The sequence below is a fragment of the Macrotis lagotis genome, chromosome 6 (assembly GCF_037893015.1).
Source record: "Macrotis lagotis isolate mMagLag1 chromosome 6, bilby.v1.9.chrom.fasta, whole genome shotgun sequence".
NCBI lineage: Eukaryota > Metazoa > Chordata > Mammalia > Peramelemorphia > Peramelidae > Macrotis > Macrotis lagotis.
The window spans coordinates 53,899,422-53,916,411 of record NC_133663.1 but is presented as its reverse complement, the minus strand read 5'-3'; the positions used below and the strand labels follow the sequence as shown (position 1 = coordinate 53,916,411).

The 16,990-nt window shown below is 35.0% G+C and overlaps 1 protein-coding gene across 6 annotated transcripts in view; it reads left to right on the top strand.

The window, feature by feature from the left end:
* The window catches only part of PLS1 (plastin 1), a 146,189-nt gene that overhangs the window by 125,125 nt on the left and 4,074 nt on the right, over positions 1 to 16,990 (top strand). For all 6 annotated transcript variants that reach the window (XM_074191153.1, XM_074191156.1, XM_074191157.1 and 3 more), the window contains 4 exons: positions 2,797 to 2,875; positions 9,800 to 9,914; positions 12,961 to 13,094; positions 13,596 to 13,719. In XM_074191153.1, the coding sequence (XP_074047254.1) occupies positions 2,797 to 2,875; positions 9,800 to 9,914; positions 12,961 to 13,094; positions 13,596 to 13,719 (452 nt within the window). The remainder of the gene's footprint in view (positions 1 to 2,796; positions 2,876 to 9,799; positions 9,915 to 12,960; positions 13,095 to 13,595; positions 13,720 to 16,990) is intronic.

The window sequence follows — 16,990 nt, the reverse complement described above, 5'->3', positions numbered from 1 at the left end:
GGAAAAAAAAGGAAAATAGGGATTTTAGGCATGTCTATTTAAAAAAATAATGTTTATAGATGTCGATTGAAAAGCAGAGAAGTGATTTAAAAAGAATAATTTCCCCAATAGAGGTCATGTATAGTTTAGGAGAAATAAAACCAAAGTAATTTAAGAAAAATACGATTAACATTGAAAACCATATGAAAATCCATTATACTATTTGCCTTTTCCCTTTCAGTAGCAGAAATAGTAATCAGGATTGCTATCACCCCTTCGCCTTTCTCGTCCCTACCCTGACACAAAACCAACTTGATTCTAGAGATTACTTTTGATATTCCATTTTAGAATTACCCTAGAGAGCTGTCTAGTACCCCAAATACTCAAGTAATGATGCAGTGTCAGTCTGGAGAAAGGTCTATGGTAAAGTGTCACAGGAATTAGAATCTGACTAAGTGCCATTTAGTATTTTTATCAAGAGCTTGAATAAAGTCACTTCAGATTTGCTGGTGACACAACATGAGAAAGGATAACTAACACATAGGATAATACACATTGTCAGAATCTATACTAGGCAAGAACCTTGAGCTAAATATATTTTAAAGGGATTGAGATGATGTTAAATTTAGGTTCAAAATATCAGTTTCACAAAAGGTTGTAGCAGTTCATTTGAGAAAAATCAATGAATCTTAGTAGAAAGCAAGTTCAATTTGTATCAACAATGTGATGGAGCAATCAAAACCCTTTATGTTTTTTAGGCTCCATTAAGAAAAGCAGATTATCAAATATAATGGAGATTATAATTCCTTGGAGAACCCAAATGTAGAGTATTATGTTCATTTTGAGGAAGGACACTGATAAATTAAGAAGCATCCAAAGGAGGGTCACAAGTTTATTGAAGGGTTAGACCCTTGAAAATATGACAATAAGAACTGGTTGAAAGAGCCAGTCATGTTTAGCCTGGAGAAAAGAAGACTCAGAAGACCAATTAGCTGTCATCAATTATTTCAAGTGTCTGTCATGTGGAAGAGAGATTGAATTTGCCCTGTTGACTACAGAAACAGCAAAAGATAGATTTAGGCTTAATGCAAGGAGAAATCTCGTAATAATTAAGAGTTATTTGAAAATAGCATAGATTGTCTTGTTTGGTAGAGGGCTCACCTTTAACTGAGGTCATCAAACTCAGGTTGGATAACTATTGGTTGGGGATATAATAGAGGATATGCTTAGTCATGTGTGAGTCAGATTAATTGACCCTTTTGGATCTGAGGTGAAGGATCTTTGTCTGAAAGTACCTCAAGAGGTTCTATAATGAAAGGGAATGGCCTTGTCTTTATACACTTGAGTCCCTGAGGGTCTCAGGAGAACAATTGCCTGAAGTATTACAGAGTATGTGGCTGGGATAGTCTATGGTTTATGAGTCCTTCCTTGTCAATGGAACATTTGATCCAAGTGATTCATGATAGCCTAGGATATTCCAGCACTCCCAGACTCAAAGTAGGATGATAGAATACCCTCTCCAAGAAATAAATCTAGAGAGTCAACTATGAGGGAAATTAAAGTAAAACATGTGGGTCTAATTCCAATTTGGAAAATATAGGAAGTGAAAACACTGCAGTGAAATCTCATAATGTTCTACTGCATTTTTTAAGAGATTCAATTATTACTTTTTTTGTCATATTATGAGCTACTTTCCTTAAACTACTATAAACACAGCCATGGTGGGAATCCTGAAGGAGATGATAGTAGCCATAGGCCAAATAATGGTACTTAGGGCTGTTCATCTTAAATGAATTGCAATGCTTTAGACTTAATATGGTAGAAAGTAAATCTAAGCTATAAAAGATGATTAAGCAGCATTTCAGGAGATTGTATCTCTGATAGATTTACAGTAGGAACTATTAGTAGAACTAAGGTGACCTAGAAGTATCAAAATATCAGTTATAGCTGAACATCTGGGTTAACAGTGGATTTTACCTGTATGTTGCACTTGTTTATAGTTCTTACTCTCCTTCCCCTTCCCCCTTTTGCTATAGACAAGGTCTAAATTTACATACATTTATTTAGTTTCTTTCTATAAAGTTAAAGTGCACATTTTTTTTTCATTTTTCCAGTTATATGTAAAGATAGTTTTCTTCATTTTGAAAAGTTTTCTCTTTCCTATTCTTTCCTTCCTCTACCCTAAGATAGCAAATATTTTGACATAGGTTATCCATGCATAATCATGTTACACATATTTCCATATTAGACATGCTGTGAAAGAAGAATCGGAACAAAAGGGAAAACCCATGAGAAAGAAAAAGAATAGAAAACAAATTTTAAAAAGTGAACACAGTATACTTTGATCTGCATTTAGACTCGGTAGCTCTTTCTCTGGATGTGGTTGGCATTTTCCATCACAAGAAAAGAGCACATGTTTAGAGATCAATTTTAAAAAACTTATTTTTAAAAAATATTTCCTTTGGCAAATGACAGCTTTTCTATTTCTATTTAACAGGAAAAAAAACCTAATTAACATTTAAAATCCCACCCTCAAACTGAATTCCAATTATAGGTCTAAAAATATTCACTATTGCACATAGTGTGGCCCCTTTTTCTGATCAGTAATGCTATAAGCAAATAAAGACTTCCGCAGCAATGATTGCCATTTGCAAAATGGGAATTGTTTTCTAAAGGAAATACAGCACAGGAACCACAATTAATCACATAGAATTAGCTTATCTATAAAAATAGTTTAAATATACATATATATATATCTTTCTTTCTTGCTTCTTTTCCCCCCTTTAAATCATCAATATGAACTCATGTCTACTATAGGAGAAAGCAAAGAAGAGAGAACATTCCGGAACTGGATGAATTCTTTGGGTGTCAATCCATATATTAATCACTTGTACAGGTAAATATTTGATTGCTTTCCATTTTTATTGTTAGAGAGAAATGCTTTAAGGACTCATCCTTAATCTTTAAATGAATAATATTTTTTAAAATCAGAAATTTTACCAGTATATGAAATTGAATAATGAAGGATGCCCGACAACACAACAGATTTAAAAGGGAAATTAAAATGAAATAACACAATTAGCTATCTAAAAATTCGATTTCAAATGCTTATATAAATAAGCATTTTAGTAAAGGTAATCTTGCTGCCTTTTATGAATTGCTTACCAAGAAACAATCAACTCATTTTGACTTTCATTTGTACTGGTTAAAAGCATGTAGTTATATTTTATAAATGTTTATCAATATTCCAGGATCTATTGTTTCATTAGCTTTTTTTAGGGGAGGAAGAGATACTTTTCCCTCAAAATCATTCCCACAGTAATGGGGTACTGTAATACCAATTGACTTTTTTCTAACATATAACTTTTCCTTAGAACCTCTGGAGAATTACACACATCCATACACATAGACACATATACACACATATGTATATATACACACATATATACATACACATGCCTAGAGAAAGGCTCTGTGCCTATCATCTACAGGTCATTCTGGTTAAATTCAGAGAGGTTTATTGCTAAGAATGACCACCTGCTAGTGAGGATTTTTGGACATGACAGATCATGAAACCACCTACTCATGTGTGAACATCATGCTCTTCACCAGTGAAGGGGCAAAGCACATCAGTGAAATCAGGGTTCTTCTGAAATGTCAAAGTATAATATATCTGGACAAGATGTTAGTTTTTTCCCAAATCTATTAGGTAATTTATTTCATGATTTGTGTTGAAAATTATTATAAGGCACAAATATTGATAACATTGTTCTAAATTCTTCCCTTGGTGTCTGTGAAAGACTTTCTCCAATGTCTCCTCTCAGAGGTGGATAGATTAAAAAAAATCCTCTGGTTTCTTTTAATATAAATTTTATCAACTTGTCTTCTTAAAAATTCTGATATTTAATTTGAACTTCATCAGTCATTAACTTTGAAGCAATTCAGGACTGAATTACATGAATTTATCAATAATTAGTTGTTTTAAAACCTTTTGTAAGTATTCATGGAAATCTTAATTCTCAGGCAAAATTATTGCTTTCTGAAAAGATTAAATGCACTAAAATAGCTAGGACTTATTGAAACAATCATAAGAGAGTGGTTCTTAAAAGCCCAGAATTTAAGTACAGAAGGATGGGCAAGGAAGATAAACTACTGAAAAGATAACCACAGGCAAGTTGGATCCACATATGAAGAGAATGCAGCTTTAATACAATATGACCACTACTGGAGAGGGAAGACAGTGCCAGGGAAAGAATTGATCCTGGTACCTCCAAAAGTGAATTTGGCTTCCTCACTAATTGCATATGGGCCTATTCCACCTGGATTCAAAGGATTCCAAAAGCAGTGATGGGGACCTCAACAAGCATTATTAAGTATTTACTATCTGCTAGGTACTGTGCCTAGTGATGGGAATACTAAGTACTGCAAAAATAGTCCCTGCCTTCAAGGAGCTTACATTCTAACGATTGGAGACAATTGGAGGAAACCTCAGAGGGAAGACTCTAATATTAAGAGATGCTGGGGATGGGGAGTGGCAGCTAAGTGGCACAGTTGATAAAGTACTGGCCCTGGAGTCAGGAGAACCTGAGTTCAAATCTGACCTCAGACACTTGATATTTACTTAGATGTGTGATCCTATTACCCCACAAAAATCAAGAGAGTGACAGAGACTGAGAAAGACTTCTGAAGATTTGAGGATTTAGTTGAGGTTTAAAGAAAGCTGGGAAATTCAGGAGTCAGAGGTAAGAAGGGAGAGAATTCCACAATCAATGAAAAAGGAACCAAGTCAGGAAATGAAATGTCTTGGGTGGAGAACAATGAGTTGCTGAAATGTAGAATATATGGGGGTGGGAGGGAAGGGGAAGAAGGGTATTATGTATGGATTAGAAAAGGAGGAAGGAGCCAGATTAAGAAAGACTTTAAAAATCAAACTAGATTTTGTATTTTGCTCTGGAGATAGTAATAGTGAACCACTGGAGCTTACGAATGGAGAGTGATATCTTTTTTAGGAAGACAATTTTGATAGCCATTTGAGCAGAGTTATGTGCTGGAGCAGTCAAGGATGTGGAAAGCCTTGTATAGTAAGCAGACAACAGCAGATAATTGTTGATCATTGTTTTTCAATCATTCATGAGAGATATTTTAAAAAATACCATTACACACTTTGGGACAACTTGGAGGACTGAGTGACAAAAACTATCCAAATCTGAGCTAAATCAGTGAGAATGTAATTTACTAATGAAGTTATTGGTGTCAGTAGGAACAAAGATACTTTGATATAGTTGGACCCTTAGAGCATCTTCATAATTTCAGCATTGTTTGGAACCAGTTCCTGCAAGATACCAACAAGATATTGAAAATGAAAAGCTTTAACCCAATCCCTGTGCACTTTGACTATCCATGCAACCTAGACGGAAGTCTACAGGAGAATTGAGGCATATGGTAATTGTGAACATCATGAGGGGCATTTTGGTAGTAGATCTTGAGGTAGTTGACTTTCTTGTCTCCAGTCCTGGAAGAATGGATCGAGTCAGAAATCTTATCAAAGGACAGCTATATTCTCACTATATGAGTGGGATGTGTCCAAGAATGAACTCACAGGATCAAACCAATTTGGGGATGATCCAGGAAGATTCCTTTATCTATGATGGTTGATCTTAGAAATTATCCAAAATATCTAATAATCAGTGTTATCACAACACAGCAGCCCCTATGCATCATGTTATAAAATTATATCTTCTTCTGGTCCCCCCCCCCTTGCCGACTCCTGTCCCCTTTACCAGTTAGAATAGTAAGTTTATAAGTAGTCAGTATAACAGGACAGTAGCAGAAAATATTATTGCAAAGGGGAACCTTCATATAAAAACTATCCCAAATATCAAAGAAGTATAATTTACAAATTGTATTGTATATTAACCAAAATTCACCTAGTAATATGTTCTGAATCAGAAGAAACCATATAGGTGCTGCTGTCATGGTTCTGGTCCTATGATATGTAAATTCTAACCAAATTCCAGATTTCCATAATGCCAGACCATCAGAATATCAAAAAGGTACTAATAACTGAGATGATGTAGACATGTTAACTTTAAAGTTTTACCAATAAACTAAAAAAAAAAAAAAAAACAAAAAAACCAAAAAACCTTAGGGGCAGCTAGGTGGCGTAGTGGATAAAGCACCGGCCCTGGAGTCAGGAGTACATGGGTTCAAATCCGATCTCAGACACTCAATAATTACCTAGCTGTGTGGCCTTGGGCAAGCCACTTAACCCCGTTTGCCTTACAAAAAAAAAACCCAATAAAGTTTTATCAATAACTTTGAGATGATTTGGATATGTTAGTGAACTTATTTCAAGGTATCACAGTTAAGACTTAGTCTGCTTCCCTCCCAAAACCCTGTCAAAAATATACCTTCAAACTCCTGCCCTTTCCCTCCCTACCAGCACTCTTCCATCTCCTAAGAGTCCCTAAGAGTAGTAACTCAATGCTCCCAGCTCTAGTTCAGTTATGTGATTCATCTGCTCCCTATCCCCTTCCTCATGGTTCCTGTCTTCCTTCATCATCCCATTTTCCCATCCCCACCCTATTTACATCTGTACCCCTTTTGCCTCTTGTCTCTGCTTCTATCTGTTTTTGCCTCCATAATCTTTGGGCTTAAAGTATGATCTTGGTCCTATTTCCCTCTATTTATTGTGGTCTTTCCTAACAAGTACCTGCCTCCACTTCACAATTTCAAAAATTGATGATCAATTCTTGTCACATCTACTTGCTAAGATATAAGGGTCTATAGATTGTCTTTTCAATAGCCAGTGGTTCTCAGGGGTGGATTTATGCAGCAGCTAGTCCTAGATTCTTTTCACAGAGGAAGACAAGGAGACGACTATCATCTGTCCAGCTGGCTCTTGTCCATTTAAATGTAGCTTCAAGCTTTCTCTTGGGCACCTGTCAGGTTCTCATACCTGATGAAGGGAGAAATTAGAGAAATGAACTTCTTTGAAGTGTTGTTAATCTTAGTGACATCATTGTCTTTAACAAGATCCTAGAATAATATAAAGACTGATGAAAGAGAAAAATGAACCAAAGTTTTCTTTTTTCTTTTTAGACTTTTGTAAGGCAAACGGGGTTAAGTGGCTTGCCCAAGGCCACACAGCTAGGTAATTATTGAGTGTCTGAGACCGGATTTGAACCCAGGTACTCCTGACTCCAGGGCCGGTGCTTTATCCACTACGCCACCTAGCTGCCCCCTGAACCAAAGTTTTCAATTGAAAAGTAGCTGTGTTGCAAAGCCTCTGCTAAGTATGTTAGTCATATAGTAACTCAGCAAGGGCTCAGAAGTCTTATATAATAATTGTGGGTATGGATCAAGAAAGGACACTAGAACTAGTAAAGAACAGACATTATTGGTTCAAGATCCCTACAGACTTCACCAAGAAGTGTGAGACTTGGGTTGCCAACTATGTCACATTCTTGGAGGCAATAAAGACTAGAAATCACTCATCTCTCTGGTGCAGGCATTTTCACTGGCTGTTTCCCATGTCTGGAATGTTCTCTGTTCTCATCTCTCCCTCCTGGCTTCTCTTGCTTGCACATACAGTTGCTTACAAGTTGTCATCCCCATTAGATTTGAGATCTTCAAGGGCAAGGGCTGTCTTTTGCTTTTCTTTGTATATTCTGCACTTAGCATAGTGGCTAGAATACTGTTGGTGCTTAATAAATGCTTATTGACTGACTGCCTTATTGGCAGAACTGAATTAATTTTTTATCTCTGCAAGGAGTAAGTCTGTAATTCACATTCCGGCAGTTATTGATCATTCCACAGAATCCATATCAGTATAGCCAATCATGAATCAAAGAGTTTCCATAGTTGCTAATGTATAATGTATTGTGGGAGAAATATATCTCAAAGGTTGGATTTGGAGTCAGGATTCACACCTTCATAACAAGGCACAGACTCTGAAAGTACTAGCTTTTTCTAGATTCAAGTCTAGAACAATACCTTTCCACCCTCAAGGAGTTCGAGGTGTAACTGATATAATTGCACAATCTTGAAAGTGGTGGGGACACTGAGATCAGAAAAGTAATCTCTGTGTAGACAACATACAGCTTTTCTGCTACAAGAATACCAATTCTATCAGAATGTTATCACCAGTTTTCTACTGCATCTGCTAAGGTTCTAGGTGACAAGCATGCCTACAAATTGACTCGTGTTTTGAAGTCAAGTGGGAAAAAGTATAGACATCACCTTAGAGGAAAAGTGAAAAGAATGTACCTCCCAGCACCTTCACTTCAGAAGAGTGCTGACAGAAATAATCCATGATATATAATGCTTGAGTATGCTGTCAAGACCTTAATCATGGAGACAGTTTTACTAAGAAATTTTGGACTTCATGAGATATCAATTGGCAGAAAATGACTCCATTCCTAGTTTTGTGAGAGACTCGGAAATGTTTTCATTTATAACCTAGGCCTAGACCCTTCTCTAAAGATTATTCATCACAACTACTTATTGTTTAAAGAATTCCTTGGACCCCATTTTGTGAAGGAAAAAAATTTACTCCAGTGCAAAAGGGACTTTTTCAAAGATTTTTCAAAGACCCAATCAGACATTGGTTCAGAAATAGAAATTTCAAAAAGACTTGGGATCCTGTACACCTGATAGCCAGTTTAAATGAGGGGGAAGGGAGACAATATTTTTTTTTGTCTAGAACTTCAACTGTAGAAACTCCCCGAGTAGCAAGAATTTCCAAAGAGTACTGGAACATTTCCAGTTAGCCTGGACTCTCCACAAGTACAGGTTTAGGGAGGTAGGATTACAGTTCTCAAAAAGGCCCCATCAGCCCATACTATCATCTGCTTTAGGTACAGCTCAGCTAGGTGAGCTGGTCTCAGAACACATAGATTGATTCAGGTTATTACAGTGAAAACTAGAGAAGGTGTTAGCGACACAGCCAGATCGCATATGTTCATTGATATAAGTGGTAATTATTGCTTACTTATGAGCCTTAAATATATTTGCTTGTTAACTATGCACAATTTTTAGGCTTGTCTGTTTGCACATATGCCACTCTATATGGATATTCTGTTATTAAGTAAATTTACTGATGTTATTTATTAAATTGATTTTGTTTATTTACTTGATTAGACATATGTGTAACTGTTGTGACACGTGCATACAATGTCATGCTTGTAATTTAAACATATATTCACTAGAGAGACTATGGACAAATATGCCAAAACATACAAATGAACCCTTTAACTTAATAATTCAATTAATATTAATATCCTTTAAATTAATGATAACACTAAGGAAACATAAGAGGTACATATTAGGGAAAATGCTATGAACCCAAATAATTCTTTTGCATCATTTGCTATTGTTTCATTCTCTTAGTATAGAAAATTGAGAATTGACTTCATTGAGGAACATTCTCTGAGCTTATCAATAAAGTCCTTTGGAAGTCACCCATGAGATATTAAACAGGCAAAAGGAGATCTCCAAGACAGTGGATCAGTCCTCTATTGAGGATTTATGGGGGACATGGGAAAATATTGTACAGCTTGAATTGGGGATGGATTACCATCTGAACCCTCGGAGGGCATACTCAGACTAATTAAAGGAGAGTCTTTGGTTTGTGGGATGTGTTCCACTTATTTCTCATAACCCACCATGAGCATTTAACATCAATGGAATTAGTGTGATATTCCTACAATATTGAGAACTGAATAACTTGATTACAGTAATTTTTTGATTATAGATGCCTACTTAGAATGAATTTTGAACTTGAACATAAACATTTTCTGTTTATTCATATTGTTCCTAGTGACCTTGCTGATGCTTTAGTGATTTTTCAGCTGTATGAAATGACCCGGGTCCCAGTAGAATGGAACCGTGTCAATAAACCTCCTTATCCTGGAATTGGGAGTAAGATGAAAAAGGTAAATGAAGTAGTTTTGTATCTGTCATTCTATAGACTAATTGTTACTGTATTGATCTCTCCCAAAGAATTAAGGAATTCACAAGTCTTAGCAGTAGTCTGCTATGGTAGTCTGATTCAAATAAACATTTCTTGAGGTGATTGGCTTTCCTTATCTGTTTTTAATATAATTTTAGAAAAAAAAATTAGTGCCTCAAAGCAAGCATAATAAACAGCCATTTTATGCTATCTACAACCTGTGGTACTTTATACAAATAAATCTAAAACTTTAATATATTTCTTCATGCTTATATGAGTACAACAGAAATTCTTTCCTGTACTTGTAAATAAAGAACTTTTGTATTTGCAACAATACTTCACTCTCATTGGAAGATGATTAAAAGAAAATTGAAAATTATATTATAAACTTTAACATGGATATCCATTCATTCTCATTACTTCTTTTAAATTTGCTGATTTTGGAAATCGGTAACTTTTTTTCATTCTTTTCAAAGATATTATTTTTAATTCTGCCCAAACCATTAGTAGTTTTCTTGAAACTCACTGACCTAAAGGACACTATACTACCTTTCTAACTGCTCATTTTATTTTCCTTTGAAGGTTTTTCTTACTTAGGTTCAATAATTGTGGCTATTCTCTAAGACTAATAGGGGCGGTATTATAATGTAATTCATACACTTTTCCTGGCCTTAGTGACCATTTATAAATATGCCACAATTCCAAATTTAATCCATTCCCTGGTTGGTATCTCTAAGTATCTTTAGGATATGTTCACTTGACTGTTTCATTAAAACCAAATAGTTCAAAAAAGGTATTAATCTCCCTCAAACTGACATTCTTTCCCAAGTTGACTGTAACTATCAATGATGCCACCATCTTTCTAAGCCCCAAGCTTCTGATCTTTCAGTAGTTCCTCCCCCCGCCCAAAACTCTTTTCTTTTACTCCCTAGACATGCTGTAGCCAAACTGGCTAAACAGCAGATTCCCATGTATTAATTTCCATTTTTAATTAGCAGGTTTTTGCAGGCTTTGAGAAAGCATCTACCATTTTAAATTATAAAATCAATTTGTATCCACTGCCTATCCTCCCACTAAAGAGGAAGTGCTACAGGCAGCACTCTATGAGGCTCCGAAATTAGACATCTGTTACTTTTCTTTTAAAATTCTGTAAATTTGGGCTTCTGAAGTTTAAATGTATTTTACACATGGTATATTTATCTATAAAGACTACTGGAAATGAGAGAGAATTCATAGTATTATAGTTTTGTATATTTATCTGTACAATTTCAATCACTTTATGATGTTTAATTATTTTTAATATTTTGTTTTTCTCTAATTGTGTGTAAGAACAATTTTTAACATTCATTTTTAAAAACTGAGTTCTAAATTCCTTCCCTCCCCTTCCCTCTCTCTCTGAGATGGTAAGCAATTTGATATAGATTATACATGTGCAGTCATGCAAAACATATTTCCATATTGAGTCATGTTGTGAAAGAAAACACAGACAAAAAAACCCTACATACACACAATAAAGTGAAAAACAATATACTTCATCTGCTTTCGGACTCCATCAGGTAGAATCATTTTTCATCATAAGTCCTTTGAAACTTTCTTAGCTTATTGTAGTGCTGAAAGCTAAGTTATTTACAGCTGATCATTGTACACTATTGCTGTTACTATGTACCCTGAGATCCTGGTTTTGCTGACTTCACTTTGCATCAGTTCATGTCTTTCCAGGTTTTTCTAAAATCATCCTGCTCATGATTTCTTATAGCACAACAGTATTCCATCACAATCATATAACATAACTTGTCCAGCCATTCTCTAATTGATGGGCATCCCCTCAATTTCCAATTCTTTTCCACCACCAAAAGAACTGCTATAAATATTTTTGTACAAATAAGTCCTTTTTCCTTTCTTTTGATCTCTGGGATGCAGACCTAGTAGTGGTATTGCTGGGACAAAGGGTATGCTCTTTGAACAAATTGCTCTCTAGAATGGTTGGGTCCATTCACAACTCCACCGATAGTATCTTAGTGTCTCAACTTTTCCTTACCCCCTCCAAGCTTTGTCATTTCCCTTTACTATCATTCTAGTAGATGTGAAGTGATACCTCAGAATTGTTTTAATTTGCATTGCTCTAATCTATAGTGATTTAGAGCATGTTTTTCATATAAATAATCTTTAATTCTTTTTTTAATTGAAATTTTATTTTATTTTTCCAAATACATGCAATGGGGGTGGCTGGTGGCATAGTGGATAAAGCACCAGCCTTGGAATCAGGGAGTACCTGGGTTCAAATCCAGTCTCAGACACTTAATAATTACCTATCTGTGTGGCCTTGGGCAAGCCACTTAACCCTGTTTGCCTTGCAAAAACCTAAAAAAAATTTCCTTCAAATACATGCAATGGGGGTTTTTCATTCATTCATTCATTCATTCATTTACAAATTTATGAGTTCCACATTTTTCTACCATTTTCCCTTCCCTCCCCTTCCTCCCCATGGTGGGTGAACAATCTGGGGAAAGTTGTACATGTACATTCATGTTTAACTTATTTACATATTAGTCATGTTGTGAAGGAGGAATTAGAACTAAGAGGAAGGAAAAAACCATGAGAAGAAAAAAAACATAAAAAGTTTTTTAAGAAATGCTTTGCTCTGCATTCAGACTCCATAGTTTTTTCCTCTAGATGTAGATGACATTATCCATGGCAGATCTCTCAGGATTGTCCTTGATCTCTGAACTGCTGAGAGCTGATCATCTCACCATATTGTCAATATGTATCATGTTCTCTTGGTTCTGCTCACTTTAACCAGCATCTTTCATGTGAATATTTCCATGCTTTTCTAAAATCCAATCATTCATGATTTCTTTTTAGAACAATAGTACTTCATAACATGTTTAATTCTTAAAGAGGAGAGTTGCTTTCCAGTTTGGATTGTGAGCAGAACCAGTATTCGTTACATAAGATGCTAAGATGCTCTAGATCATTAACCATAGTAGACTGGCAGAATTTTGATGGATCCTTGTCTTTTCTCTTTGTAGCTTGAAAACTGTAACTATGCAGTGGATCTTGGAAAGAATAAGGCCAAATTCTCCCTGGTTGGAATTGCTGGGCAGGATTTACATGAAGGAAATTCCACTCTTACCCTGGCATTGCTATGGCAGCTGATGAGAAGGTAAGGATAACCAAGAACTCTGTGTGTGTGTGTGTGTGTGTGTGTGTGTGTGTGTGTGTATACACCAATCACAAATTGTTCTTTCAACTAGTCACTTAAACTAAATTTTATAGTTGATTTTGGAATTGTATAGAGAAAAAAGAAAATTCAAAACAGAAAATGCTTATTCTAAAATTTGATATATTGTTGACAAGCACTATTTATATTTAATGTAAATCATGATGTATCTGAAAAATATACTTGTTCCATTTATGAAATAGAAACAAAATTAAATTATTAATTTTACAATAATATTTCAAGTGATGATTGTTAAACTTTTAGAAAAAATACACCAATTTTCTGGATTCTGATAAGTGAATTTTGCTAAATGTAATTAGCAAACTGATAATGAATAAGTATAGATTTCTTTAGAACTGAATTATTCTACAAAATGCACCTAAATGTTTAGATAAGTGATTCGAAGGTATATATTATATTTCAGCATTTTTTTTTTCATTGCAGGTATACACTGAATGTACTATCAGATCTTGGAGAAGGTGAAAAAGTAACTGATGAAATTATTATCAAATGGGTGAATCAAACACTTGCAGAGGCAAATAAAAAAACTTCAATTTCTAGTTTCAAGGTAAATATAAGACTAATATAAGAATATTTCAAAGAAACTAAATTTAACATTAAGTGAGAATATGACAGTATGTCATATAGTTTAGATTTAGTGCAGGGTTGTATATTGGCAATAACAAAATTACAATAGCAAAAACAACCACAAAAAATGATAATGATAAAGCTAGTTATTTGGTGTTTTGTAGAGAATCCCCAAATATTTCAATTTTTAACTCTTTTTTTTGTGTGTTTTTTTTGGCAAGGCAATGGGGTTAAGTGATTTGCCCAAGGTCACACAGTTATGTCATTATTAAGTATCTGAGGCTGGATTTGAACTCAGGTCCTCCTGACTCCAGGGCCAGTGCTCTATCTACTGCACTACCTAGCTGCCCCTATTTCTTGACTTTTTAGCTGGTTATCTCAGCACCCATATTGATAATGGCTGAATGGCATCATAGTAGGTAAGTCTATTTTATGAGAAAGGAAAACAAGCAAAAAAATCAGTATAACTTTGTCCTTATGAGAAATAAAATAGAATAATTTTTAAAAATCATTGTTTATAAGGACCTATAATGCTTTGTGCTCCCTGCCAGCAGTTTCAGAACTATATTGACATCATTTCCAAGGCATAACAGAACCAACCAGATTCAAGTGGGATTGAGAGAACGGGTAGGAAAAAAAAATCTTGTCATCTAATGTATAATGACCCTTAGCATTCACTTATATGCACTTTTACTCAGTGAATCATAAAGCATTCACACTGTACATATATATTCATATACATTCCTACCAATTTTAGTGCATTTCCCGTGGTATGCTGTTTTTGCATGCATGCTCAAGTCAGAAATCAAAGCATGTTTGCTTGCACACACATATAGTGAATCATCCACCCTACTTTGCTGTTTCATCTCCATCGTGTTTGCATTTCCATTATAATATGTGAAAAACCTTCAGTCTAATTGTACTTTGGGGAAAAAGCATTATAATATAAAAAGTGCTTTTTTAAAAAGTGCTTTAAGGGAGAAAAGAGGAGAAGGAAGAGAATTAGTATTTCTTAAAATCAGGGTAGAAGAGATGAAAATAATTCAAATATGGAGCTAGGGGAAAGGAGAAGGGATGTTCTGAAACCCACTTTTATCTGGAATAGGCAAGGAAAGGTTAAAAAAAACCAAGATAGTCATAGAAGAAGAACAGTGAGCCAGGGACTGAGCTGCTATAAAGGTGGGGGGAGGAGGATTTGCAAAAAAGAAAGGAACAGAAAAATATCTAACTTTTTTTTATTGCCCTCTTGTCTTTGAAAAGAGTAATAGTTCAGGAATTAAGAGTTGTAAAGATATGAATAAAAATCATAGTATTTTAGAGTAGGAAGATACCTAGATGACCTTTTCTAATCTTTTTTTTTAATGAGGAAACTGAAGTCCTCTAAAAAGTTAGTAACTTGCCTGAGGTCACCCTGCATTGTACCATCAATAGATTTATATAATTACTTCAGATACAAAAACAAGAAGTAATGAAATAGCCTGATGTCAATAAATATTTATGGAGTTCCTACTATGTGAAAATCCCTTTTGCTCTATACCCAGGGTGAGGCAATAGCAAAGACTATAAGATATGGTTCTTGTTTTCCAGTTCCTTATAATTTAATCATTGATAGAATCAATCTGTAAAAGGTGTGTAAAAATGAATAGTATGAGTCACATGTATTTTTAGGAATTCAGAATACCAAGAGATCAGGGGGATCAGAAAAGAAGTGGTAAGACCTGAATTCATCTCTGAAGTTTGGTTAAATAGGATTTTGACAGGTAACAAAGATGAGGGATAGGTGGCATTCCAAGGTATAGGAACAGTCATAACAATTATGGGTATTGTCCAGTTTTATTTTGGGAACACTGAATAGAATGGTTTGGCTAAATTGGAGAATTCGTGAAATAAGGCTATATAGAAATAAGAAATAAGAAAGCTTTGGGTTGGACCAGGTTGCAAGATGGTCTCAGATGCCAGGCTAAGAAATTTGGATTTTATCCAGTAGTAACTGGGGAACTTCAAGCAAACTTCAGTTACCATCTTGTCTAACCCATACATACTCTGACATACCCGACAAGAGATCATCCCAGGAGGCAGAACTACCTCTTGAGGAGATCCATTCCACATGGAGATTGTTCTAAGTGTCAAGAAGGTTTTCCAGACTTCAAACCTCAAAGTGGCCTCCTTGAAATTTCTGTGTGCTGTTCTTAGCTCAGCTCTCTGAAGTCAAACATAAACACTTAATAGTCTTTCAAATACTTGAAAACAGCTTTCATAATCCCCTCCCCCTTCCTCTGCAAGTTTTCTGTAGTCAAAACATCTCCAATTCCTTCAGCCAGATATTCTTCAGCTAATCAAATATGCTTCCTAAACTTTGGTGCTCAGAAGTTAACACAGTACTCTGATAATGATCAGGTGGCTGTGATGAGTGCGGAGGAGAGTGGGGCTATTACCTCCTTATTACTGAAAGCTATGCCTTTCTTAAAATATTCCAAGATGGCATTAATTTCTGGACTGCTATATCACTTTGTAGGTCAAGGACGAAGGACAAAACAACAAAGACAACAATATCATTCTGTTGACTCATTGAGTTTCCAGTAAATTAAAACCTCAGGTTTTTTTTTTTCAGAACTGTTCTCTTTAATCATGCTTCCTCTACCTTTGAAGTTGATTATTTTGTACCTAAGCATAAGGCTTTTTATTTCTATATCTTGAATTTATTTTATTAGATTTAAGCCAGTGCTCTAGCCTGTCAAGATTTTGGATCCTGCCTGTCATCTGCTGGGTTGGCTATCTCTCCTAGCCTTATGTCCTCTTCGAGTCAAACAATTTATGCCCTTATTCACATCTATAATAAAAATATTAAACAGCACAGGAACAAGTATAGATCCTTGGTGTATTCCATTGGAGACCTCTTGCCATATTGGCAAGGAAGCATTAACAATCATTTTTAAAAATTCCTTCAGAGTTGTTTTAATTTAAATTTTTCTAATTAGTTGTGAGTGATTTAGAGATTTTTTTTCATCTGCCCACATATAACTTTTCAAAAACAGATTTGTTTATTTTTCCAACAACATACAAAGATAGTTTTCAACATTCATTTTCTTGGTAAGGTTTTGAAATCCACATTTTTCTCCCTCCTTCCTTTACCTTCCCCTTCCCCTTGACAGTGAATAATCTGATATAGGTTATACATATATAACTATGATAAACCTATTTTCATATTAGTCATGCATTAACAAGAATTTTGAAAAGCAATAATTGACATC